The sequence below is a fragment of the Protopterus annectens genome, chromosome 6.part0 (genome assembly GCF_019279795.1).
Source record: "Protopterus annectens isolate FY-2018-M chromosome 6.part0, PAN1.0, whole genome shotgun sequence".
Lineage (NCBI taxonomy): Eukaryota > Metazoa > Chordata > Ceratodontiformes > Protopteridae > Protopterus > Protopterus annectens.
The window spans coordinates 227314771-227326903 of NC_056737.1; the positions used below are offsets into that span (position 1 = coordinate 227314771).

Here is a 12133-nt window from a genome sequence, read left to right on the forward strand (position 1 = left end):
TCTCCTAAAGCCTTGCTCAAGGTAGATTGCATTTTAAAAATCTAGTTTCTGCATTTTCCTGATTGTGAGTTAAATTATACAGGAAAAGGTTAAAGCCACCTCCTTCTGATGGAGCTACGGCAGTATAATTTTTATTTCATTACTAGCTGTCAGGATTCAAGTAACAACACTGTGATAACTGTAATGTAGATTTACATCTCTGGATTCCATCTTTAGCTTCATAGTTAGATGAAAGCTGTTTTGTCACTGTCATCTTTTATTAGCAACAACAAAAAAGACTTCCTCGAATGGATATTTAAGTGGCAACATTAAAGCTTTGAAAAATAATCCAGAGTCATGGACCACACAACTGGTCCCCTTTGTGTAGTTCGGATTATGCTTATTTATTTTATTACTACTATTTAATTCTTAAATTCACCCTTCCCCATAAGGTAATCTCTGGTGTTCATATCTGGTCTCAGCAAAATAATATAGCACTTAGGAGCAAATATACAAAGCAGCAGTCCTGCCCCAGAGGATACAATTGCAAATATTTCCACAGCTACCATATACTTCCCTTGTGTGCTCAGGTAGGCTGGAATAAATGACATCCACACACTAACAAATACCAGCATACTGAATGTGATAAATTTAGCCTCATTAAAACTGTCTGGAAGTTTTCGGGACAGAAATGCAACTGCAAGGCTTACAACAGCTAATATGCCCATATAAGACAGCATACACCAAAATGCCACAGGTGATCCCTCATTACATTCTGTAATGATCTTTCCTGTTACAGAAGTTGTATTTTCATTCAGAAATGGAGGAGAGGCAGTTAACCAAGAAACACATAATATTATTTGGACAGATGTACAGAACATAATTAAAAGTTTTGGCAGTCTTGGTCCTGCATATTTCCGTAGACTGCTGTTCGGCTTGCTTGCATTGAAGGCAATGACCACCACAACAGTTTTGGCTAAAACACAAGAGATAGACAATGTATAAATGATGCCAAATGCACTTTGGCGAAGCATACATGTCACATGGGTTGGGCGGCCAATGAAAATGAATGAACAGAGGAAGCACAATATGAGACTGAATAAAAGCAAATAGCTAAGCTCCCGGTTGTTGGCCTTGACAACAGGTGTGTGGTGACACTTTATAAAGACTGTTAAGATGGCAGCAGTGGTCATTTCTAAGAATATGGAAATAGCAATTAGTACTGAGCCTAGAGGCTCTTCATATGAAAGGAACTCGTTTGCTTTCTTTACGCACTTGTCTTGTCTCTCATTAGGCCAGCCATCTTTAGGGCACTTCAGACAATCGATGGAATCTGAAAAAGAATGAAAGATAAATCATAAACTTGAGCCAAGTTTCATATATACTGCTTTTTTGTTTTTATCCAGATTTAACTGATGTTTAACTTGGATGAATTTAATCTTTCTGAGAATGAAATAAATAGAAACACAAACCAACAAATTAACTATTCAGTGCTATGTCCTGAGTCTAAAACATTTTTCCCCTTAAAACTGTTACTTTGTAGGTCTGTATTACTGTGTCACAGTAGGTCTTATACAGGATGATAAAGTATTAATGAAAAAAAAAAGACTGGCAGATATAAACAAAGACTTTTTAAATGGTAACCCTTTCAAATTATCTAGCTGTACTCAGGCAGAATAAAAATACATAAATGCATGTTGTACATCCATATACAGTTTCAGCAGTTTTCATATAGTCCGTTGTACAGTTTCCTTTGCCTATTGTAAAATTAGAACTAGTTCTACATGAAAAATAAGTGACTAGCAGTTTGAATAGAGAGCTTATCACCAATGAGTATTTGAATCTTAAATTAAACATTTTGTGTACATTATTTGCCACAGTGTTAATGGATACAGGGTTTGTAGTGCAGACAATATTGTTTTCACTGCATGTATGTAATAGTCTATCTGTCCAATGTTTCTTTTAGTTGTGTCTACTAGCACATGATAACATTGTGTGAAAAGGGAATAAACTGTTGCACTACAGATCTTACTGTGTGCTATAATGCAAGGCATGTTCCTTTGCTATGAATTATTCCCTTTTTGAACGCACATGGTTAATCCCAGACTGTCAAACTTTCAGAATGTACAATTATCTCTCGCAGTTCCTTGTGCCATATTGTTGTTACAACGTACAAAGAGATCTGGTCATATAAATCACCCTCAATTGTAAGCAAATGTATCCTCAAGAAATCTGTGATTAATGTAAAATAATTTTTCAGATCTAGACTGCTACTCCAAATAAATATTGGCTTTATATGAAGAAGTAAAAAAATGAAGTAATCCAACCAAGAATATAAAAGAAGAAGGCAGCAGTGAAACCAAGATTATTTTATTGCAAAACAATGAGTGCTTTCATCCGAATTAAATGGACTTCATCAGAAAAAATCTGTCATTATGCACACAACTCTTTAAATACAAGTAACAAGTCACATGACAAGTTAACAAAAAAGCTGGTTAATTAGTATGCCCTCTCTGCAATTTAAAGAGACCTGTACAGTTTTTTTTAAAAAAAACATGCATGTTATTAAATTTGATCATAAAAATACAATCAATTTTTATGTAACCCAAATACTTTTTAAGTAAAAACTCTAATGCACCTAATATTAGTGTGCAAAACACACTAAGCCTCTAAAGCCTTAATAATTAAACACATTTAGCTAACAGAATATAACTACCAAAGTATGAATACTTGAACAGCAATTCCTACACAGTTTGTTTTTAACTTTGTAAAATCATGAATAAACACCCAGCTTGTATTTTAAACAGTGCAGTCATGTCCATATACAGAAATTCATGCATGCTAGCAAATATATAGAGACAATATAAATCAAAATAACAATAAGAAAAAATAATAAAGAAATAAAAAACTAACATAAACACATAACCATAATGACAGAAAAATACATCTAAACCTGGACACTTTGCATACTGTTATTGTGGTAATGATTATTCAAGTCCCTGCATGAAGGTTAACCTTGCTAAAAATGATTACAAATAACAGGCACACTAATTAAACAACTTTTTTGTTAATTTGGCATGTGACTTGTTATTTGTATTTAAAGAGTTGTGTGGATAATGACAGTTTTTTTTCTGATGTAGTCCATGTAATTTGGGCAAAAGCACTCGTGGAATTAAAAAATCTTGGTTTCACTTCTGCCTCCTTCTTTTGGATTATTTATATAAAGAAGAAGGAGAAACAGTTTTGAAAGATGGGATTCTTCTATAAACTAAAATATTTAATAAAACAAAAAATGGACTTCATCAGAATTGAGAGCATAACCACTGTCATCAGTAGTGATTTAGAAAAAGAGATTGTGGTATTAAATGACAAAATGTGCCATGATACTTCTTACCCTGGACATAAAAAAGAAAATCAGCCACAGTATTTCCATCAATAAATGAGCTTGGCAATACCTTGAAAAGTAAAAAACACGCAAAGATTCAAAGGGATGATAAAGCATATGTTGATGGTATGGCATATCCTGCACTGAAATTACAAAGTAAAGAAATGCCCAAACAAAATACTTTTGATGTGTCTGGGAGCATTCATATTAAAAGTGCTTTTTTTTAAGAGCAGAGATTCCAATGCAGGAACATCAGTGGTCAGCTTAGTTGGTGGCAAAGAAGTACAACTTTTCTCAAACAGGTCTCACAGTGGTGTTTAAGCAATCAGGAAAAAAAACTTTCACATAGCAGTGGAGCAGAAACAACAAGAACATACAGAAATGTCATAAGGGAAAGGGATGCCATTAACATCATTGGGAAGTGGTAGAGGAAAACAGACCTCATTGACCAAAGCACATCTGTTTTATCACAGGAGAAGGAGACAGTGATAGATTGATCTACCACTGTCATCTCCTGTGACAGTCGTACATTGATCTGATTCTGATTATGGACATTGTACATGCAAGTTAATATAAGTTCTTGTGTTTTTGCTGACATTGAACGGGGTTTTGTAAAAAAAGTTGACTTTTTTTGCCTAGTAAACAGGAAAAAAGTCAATGAACACTACAAAAACTTCAAATGATATGTCAGGAAGTTGAGTTTGAAATGTCTGCTATCTGAAAAAGGTATTAATATTGAGATGGATGGTTGTTTAAAGAAAAAGAGCACATTCAATCCCCTTTATTACCTGTTATTAGTGCTTTTGTTGTCTTTGTGAGAAATATTTTGGAAATGTATTGAGCAAGCCACCAAGGCAGGCAATATACAATTTAAATTCTGATGCCAAAAATGTTTTATATAAGCTAAGTAGTATGAAGAACAGTAGATTTATGAAAGATGATAAAAGTGGTGGAATGGTCTTGATGGACAAGTAAATAAATAAGATTGACAGCATTGTAAAATGAAACCAGGAACCACGACTGGATCACGAACTCCTTTAATAAAACCACAAATAGAAAACGAACCCCACAATACATTTGACAAACATAAAATTCACTTAGCGCTTTCACCCAGTATGCTTCGTGGGTTTCTTCAGAGTAGTTTTGTAAATGCAGCAGCTGCTTTATAAATAGTTATCCAAGCATCAATTAACCAATCAAATTCCATAGAAATAAATTTCACTAATTGGTCTCATTATTTATATAAATAACTGTATGGGACGGATCAAAATAAAAATAATATTATACATTACTAATCAATAAATATAAATATTAAAAACATCAATATTTTAACATAATTTAAAAAACAATTTGTGATTAATTTGTAAGAATATATAAATAAATAAATAAAATAATTCACTAGTAAATTATTCTTATATTAATACAATTTCTTATAAATATATAAATAGTTTAAATACAGTGTGATTTTAATTTCAAATAAGAAGATGTAGATATATACTCATTAATCCCTGGCCAGTTACATGCATCTAATCTTAACTGCCATATACATTCTTTCAATTCTAATAAGGCGTTTACATCACCTTCTTTACTACTACCCTGTGGTATCCTGTCAATCACAAAAAACTAAAATTTTTTGAAATTTGTGCAATTCTTACTGTGCATATAAAGTGCACTTGTACTCTTTTTATTTTTAATGTCCCTGTCATGTTCTGCAATCCTGTCTTTCAATTTTCTTATAGTCTTGCCTATATAAAAGGCTGGACATGATAAACAAGTTGCTAAATAAACAACTAATTTTGTATTGCAGTTTACATGACCAGGGCATTTAATAGTACAATTATGATGTTTAATACTAACGTATGGTCCATCATTTATGAACCTACATCCCCGACAGAAACCACATTTTCTCATTTGTGATTGTTTAAAAATAGTTTCCCTTTCAAAATGTTCTTTTAAATTCTTTCCTCTAGTATACACAATGTTTGGAACACTACCTATATATTGTATTAAGTCTGCTTGATCACTAAATACTGTTTTCCATACTTCATGTACACCATCAACTATTGTATTAATGTTAATTGTGTATGGCAACTGTAACAAACTTGTGTTCGAAAAATCATCTTTTCTCCCTTCATTCTTTTCATTACAAAATCCGTGTTTAATAATTGGCCTAAAAATAGAATCTCTTTTAGAGTATATTTCATTTTTCATTTGGTCCAATAATTCAGTTGGATATCCCCTGTCTCTCAATAGGTCTATCAGAAATTCAATTTGTGAACCAAATTCCCCGTCTTCACTTATAATCCTTGACAGCTTTACCATCTGTCCTTTAACCAAGTTTCGTTTTTGGAAATATGGGTGGCAACTGTCAAAGTGAAGATAGGAATTTGAAAAAGTTTTTTTCCTAAATATAGTTGATTCTATCCCATCATCTTTTTTATATAGTTTTATATCCAAAAATTCACATTCTTTTTCATTATAACTATTAGTAAATTTTAAAAAAGATGTAGTACTTTCTAAATAGTCCACAAAATCTTTCAATTCTTCCTTTGTTCCTTTCCAAAATATGAGTATGTCATCTAAAAATCTCAAGTATAAACTAATCTTAGACCAAAAAATACTTTTAAAGACATATCTACTTTCCCACATAGCTAGCACAAGGTTTGCAAAAACAGGGGCACACCTTGCCCCCATTGCTACACCTGCACTTTGTTTGTAGTATTCTCCACAAAACTGAAAGAAGTTATTTTCAAGTACCATCTCCATTAATTCAACTATTAATCTACGCTTAACAGTATGAAAATTACTAAAAGCTTTCAAACTTGATTCAAAATATTCCAATCCTTCTTCTAGAGGTATCACTGAGAATAAATTAATAATATCTAATGTAACCACATTGGTGCTCACAAGTTGTTCTTTGTCTATATCTTTGAGTATGTTCAAACAGTGCCATGAATCTTTTAATATGTGTTTAATACTTTTAATCACCTCACCACATTGAACATCAATATAATGTGCCAAAGCTTCTGTTTTTGATTGTTTCGCTGAGACTATTGGTCTAAAGGGAGGGTTTGAAATATTTTTGTGTACCTTCGGTATTCCAAATATGGAAGGTGTAATAGGATATTCCATAGTTAAGTAATCATGCTCTTGTTTAGTTATTATACCTTCATTAAATAGGTCATATAATAGCCAATCTATTTTAGTATATGCTTTTGTCATATCATATTTAGAAACCCTAGTATATGTCATCTCATCATTAAGCATTTCTGTCATCTTGTGTTGGTAGTCTATTGTATTCATAATGACAAAAGCATATATAAGGTAAGTAGAAACATTGACAATTTTTTTATCTACAGTTTCTCTATTTTCTGATAATGACATTAATACATTTTGTATGCTGTTGAAAGTGGTGCAGAGTAATACATTTTTATGTTTAATGGCCCAATATATTAACAAGTGAAGGGTATAGCTATAGGTCTAATGCTATCATTACGCTTGCTAATTTGGTGTTGAAGGAATTGGTCAGAACTTAGTTATATAAGATGGAATTATTTAAATGTGTTAAACTATATAGTAATTTTAACGACGATCCTTTCATTTTCATGGATGACCCTGATGCATACATAATTAGTTTTTGAGAATATGTTAAAGAATAGTAATCTTTTTTAACATTTTAACTGTGTCACAAGTTAAACAGAATGTAAAATTTGTAGATGGAGAAGTTACTCGATGCAAATACTAGCCAATTTAAATCATCTATATAACAGTAAGCCAATATATGTTATATATAGTGTGCTGTTGCAGAACGAGGATGCAAGTGATGTTGACACAGGAAGTCTGGAAGGCAATAGTGTTGAAGCAAATGCATTAAGAAGGTCAGAGTGTTTATTTTACAAACAAAGAGGACAAACAACAGCAATGGCTGACACTAACACTATGGCAAATATTTTATCATCTGATACTATTAAAAGTAATGTTAAAACCAATATAAAATGCAGTAATAATCAGGTTGAACAGGATTTTCAGAGAGCTGTTACTCCACAACCTGTGCTAGTATATCAACAGATGGATAATTCCAATACAACCTGGGCATAGGTAACTGCTACAACAACAAAAGACAGCTTTGTAAAGAAGGGGCAGCTGAGAAAAAAACTGGAAGAAGGGCGGTCAAGCCAGGAGGACTTCGGTACTGATTGTTTCAAAATTGTGAATTTGCTGATTATAATTTGTCTGCTGAAGAATGTTTGTTATTAAGTAAAGGGTGGAACTTTTCACCAGCTAAATGGGCAGATAACATGAAAGTAGCAAATGGTCTCAGAGATTATATAAGGCAACTCATCTTTAAGTTTTTGTTTAAAAGTGAAAAGGTTAAGACCCAAGGTTTTTTTTAACACAGTATTTTAATCCATCATCAAGAAAAGAACTAGAAATGTTTTTGAACATTTGTGAGTTGCAAATCATTAATTTATTGGACAATAAGCATGGTTATAAATATTACAATTTATTGGCAAGGGAAAGGGAAATGTTTAAGTTGGTTAAAAATGAAGACATTTTAATAAAAGCAGATAAAGGGGGCACATTAATGGTTTTAGACAGGAAAATGTATGATTGCAAAATGCTTGAGCTGTTGTCTGTCATGAACTTTTATAGAAAAGTCACTTTTATGGAAGTTAAAATATCTTACTCTCTAATAAATTCTTTCATTGAAGAATAGTTTTGCATTGGTAGAATAAATGAAGCTACAAGAAAATATTTTTTGATAGATAACTCTAACAATAGTTGGATTTTTTGAATACCAAAAATCCATAAGGATTTAAACACCCCCCTGTTAAAACCTATGTTTCTAGTGTCAATAGCAAGACAGAAAGTAAGTCTGTTTTCATAGATAAACATCTTCAAAAAGTTGTGGTAAATAATAAAACCTATATATTAAAGATACTTTTGATTTTATTAATAAGTTGAAGGGTACCAGTATTTTAGATACTGATTTATTAGTAACCTTAGATATAAATTCATTATATACAGTGATACCAAACGTTGAAGGTATGGAAACAATGAGATTAGAATTACTGAGATCTAAATTATTTTCAAATAATACTGCAAACTTATTAATGGAAATATTAGATGTAATTCTCAGCTACAATTTTTTTGCTTTTAACAATAGATTCTACTGCCAAACTAATGGTATTGCAATGGGGGCAGCAATGGCCCTAGTTATGCAAATTTATTTATGCATGGATGGGAGACAGCAAATGTTTTGCAGAGTGATTATATGAAGAATATAATCACAATGTATCAATTTATTGATGATGTTTTTTTTTATTTGGAGGGGGACTGAAACATCTTTGGGGGATTTTGTAACATACATTAATAATGTTTGTTGAATGGCACGGTGGTATGGCGGTAGCGTTGTTACCTCACATCAAGAGGTTCTCCCTTTGATTCTCAGCTTGGCTTTGGAGTGTCTTCTGTGTGGGGTCTGCATGTCCTCCCCTTGGTTGGGAAGCATTTGAAAGACATGCGTGCGTAAATGGGCGTGCCTTTGTTGAAGGTTGGGCATCGAGCTGGCACCTCGGTGTTTCGTAAAAATCTACTGCCAATCATTAGCAGACCGGAGTTCCGCTGTGGTGACCCCTTACCGGGGAAAAAGCCGAAAGACAAACAAACAAACAAACAACATTAATAATGTTTGTTCATACTTCAAGTTTATGTGCCAACATATTCCTGCTCCTATTAATTTTTTGGATGCAACTATTTTTAAGGATGGTGGCAAATTAGTCGCAAAGATTTTTTATGAAAGAAGTACATAATAATGCATACTTACATTATAGTAGTAATCATCCAAGAAAGACCAAAGAAAATATTATAAAAAACCAACTTCTCAGAATTAGTAATTTAACAGTAAGAGTAGAAGACTTTAGAAGAAGGAAACAATCTTTGTGAGAAGTTAGTCAGTAGACTTATGCAAGGCCATTGGTTTCTACTTCAATGTCTAGTTTAATTTCTCAGAGAAAAGGGGAAACCCAAAGACTGCCCTAACAGGGCATGTATAAAAGAAAACAGAATTAGGATGCCTGTAGGCAACAGTTTAGATTTTGGTGCTATAAAATACATCATAGTGAAAAATTGGAACTTTTGATGGTAAACCTGAGATTTTAAGAACAATAGGAGAGAGGTCTCTATTTACACAAAAAGGCGAAGAGCTTTAAAAATTATTTTTAGGCTAAATTGAATATGCCCGAAAGAAAACAGACAAAAGAGGCATGATAAAATTTTATAATTGTAATATGTGCAATTATTTATATACTGATGTCACATATTTTGTTTTAAATAATAATAAGGTCATTAGTCTTAAAGGCATTTTTTCTTGTAAATCAAAGTTTGTAGTTTATCTTGTTTTTTGTGTATTATGTTTGGCTTTTTATGTAAGTAGGACTACTTGTGAATTAAACAAAAGAATTTATGAACATAAACATGCTGTTTTAACAGGAGATGAAAGGAATGCTTTGGGTAAGCATTATAAAAGTGGGGCTTGTAAAACTGAGTTTAAATTTGCCTTGGATAATGTAGAATTTTTATTAAATCCAGAAGAAGAGCTGGGATGGTTGGAATATTCATGGCAGATAAGATTAAATGCCTGTTATCCTCCTGGCTTGAACAATCAAGAAGATGTTATTATGTATTTGAAGCGAAAAGGGTTAAAAAACTAATTAGTTTGAAGTCACGTGACTTTTAATTGTATAAATGTGGTTGGAGCTTAAATTACTTCAAACTGAAGAAGTCTCAGAGTATTGTTAGAGACAAAAGTGCTTAGTGAAGAAGTTGTGTTTTATTAAAGTCTTTTGTATTGATTTTCTATCAGCTTTTGCATTTTATTATTTTTTAGTTAAGGTTATGCTTTGCTCACTGTTATATTATTTAACAGATATGTTATTAGCTTGTAGGTTCTTACTAAGCTTTTTTCCAAAAGAGAACATCAAGAAGCTCAGCCAGATATCCCAATACTGCTGTGAAACTTGTAAAGCCCCCCCATTAAGTAGACTTTCTCCACATAGTGGTTAAGTGCCGTGCCTTTAGTGTACAGGGTCCTGGGTTCAAGACCTGCAAGGGCTGTTCATTTTTTTGGGGTTGTGAGGGTGGCCTAATGGTTAAGGTGTTTGCCTTACAAACACAAGGTGCAGGACTTGAGTCTCACAAGGGATAATTGGCTCGGCTTAATATGGCTCGCAAGGGCAGTTAGCTTAGTACTAATCTATGAATCTAATTCCTGGTGAAAATTTGAGATCACCCATCAAGTCATCAAGGGTGGTTTTAAAAGTTGCAAGGGAAGTTAGGTTAGGTTATCTGTTAATAAAGAAATAATAATGGACAACAAATCTGTTTTTACATATATTTTATAGAATATCACATTCTGTGTGTGGGTTAATTAAAATTGGATCTGTGATTGTGATGCATATTAAGTTTATTTCAATTGATGATAGTGGTTATGCACTCACTTCTGACAAAATCCATTTTTGTTGGGATGAAATCACTTAACAAATTGCTTTATTAAAGACTGAAGTTTATATAAGAAATATCCGTGTTCCATTTATGTGTTTTCCCCATACATAACCATCAACTCTGGTGAGGTATTCCTTCTTTTTTTGAGGGTTTTATATGACAAAGCTTTGTTATCTCAGTCTTAAATAATAACTAAAACACTTAATATTAAAGATACTTCCAGAAACTATGACTTGACAGAGCTAAATGTCCTGTAGCCTGTAGAACAATATGACTTACAGTTACTAAGATATACAGTAGTGCTTGCATACCAATGACATACCATTGAAAGGATTACATGGAAAGTAGAGGCACCACATTGAGGGGAAGAGCAGACCCTGCAAGTCCAGTAGATGAGTAGCTCTACAGACACATAACTGATGTGTCATGTGTCACCACCAAACCGACTAGTGGCAACAGAGTTTATGCATGCAATGAAGTACCTCATATCTATCATTCACAAGTGTTTAAGTTGCCAATGAAGGTCAGCACAGAAAAGTGGCAACCCTGATTGCCATATACATAGGTAATAAATGGAGAAGTTAAAAGAGTATGAAAGGGGAGAATAGCAAGCAGAGAAAAACATGCAAAGATATCCAATCAGGTATGATAGCTGGTGGGAGGAAGGCAATTTGAGATCCCCATTTCCAATATATATAGAAGAAGGCAAAAAGTGGTAAAAGTGACCCAAAGTAGACAAATAAATGAAAAATAGGCACCGAAGGTCCAACCAGTTCCAACACAACCTTCTTTTATTAACGAAATACACAAAGACATATAAATGTTGTTAACACACTCCTTTAACATTTTCATCATAAAAACGTCATCAGATGAGCGTACTAACCTTTGCAACTTGCTTTTAAACCTATTTTCCTTTTAATTAACTAATGAAATTCTATAATAAATTAAGTATGTTAATCAGTCATGAATATTAAGATGTTAAAATGTTCCCATAGCAAATGAACTCAAAATTATTATGCACGTGTATATACAACTTTTCATAAAACTTTATACTCAGAAATTATTTTAAACTGTGGATGAATGGATAAAATTATAGCATTTTTAAATTCATAAATAAAATTTAAAACTGCAATAAAATATATTTATATATAAAATGAATTAATGTGATATAATGGCACCATGTGATGGACAAACAAAAAATTACATGTAATTTAAACATGAACAGTAAAAAGTCTTGACAATGTAAGTAAATAAAAGTGAAATATA

The 12133-nt window shown here is 32.5% G+C and overlaps 1 protein-coding gene across 1 annotated transcript in view; it reads right to left on the bottom strand.

Annotated features, from left to right (window-relative positions):
* Positions 1-401: 401 nt before the first annotated feature.
* The window catches only part of LOC122803808 (extracellular calcium-sensing receptor-like), a 156676-nt gene continuing 144944 nt past the window's right edge, over positions 402-12133 (bottom strand). Inside the window, exon 6 of the mRNA XM_044073494.1 lies at positions 402-1312. Within this exon, the coding sequence (XP_043929429.1) occupies positions 402-1312 (911 nt within the window). The remainder of the gene's footprint in view (positions 1313-12133) is intronic.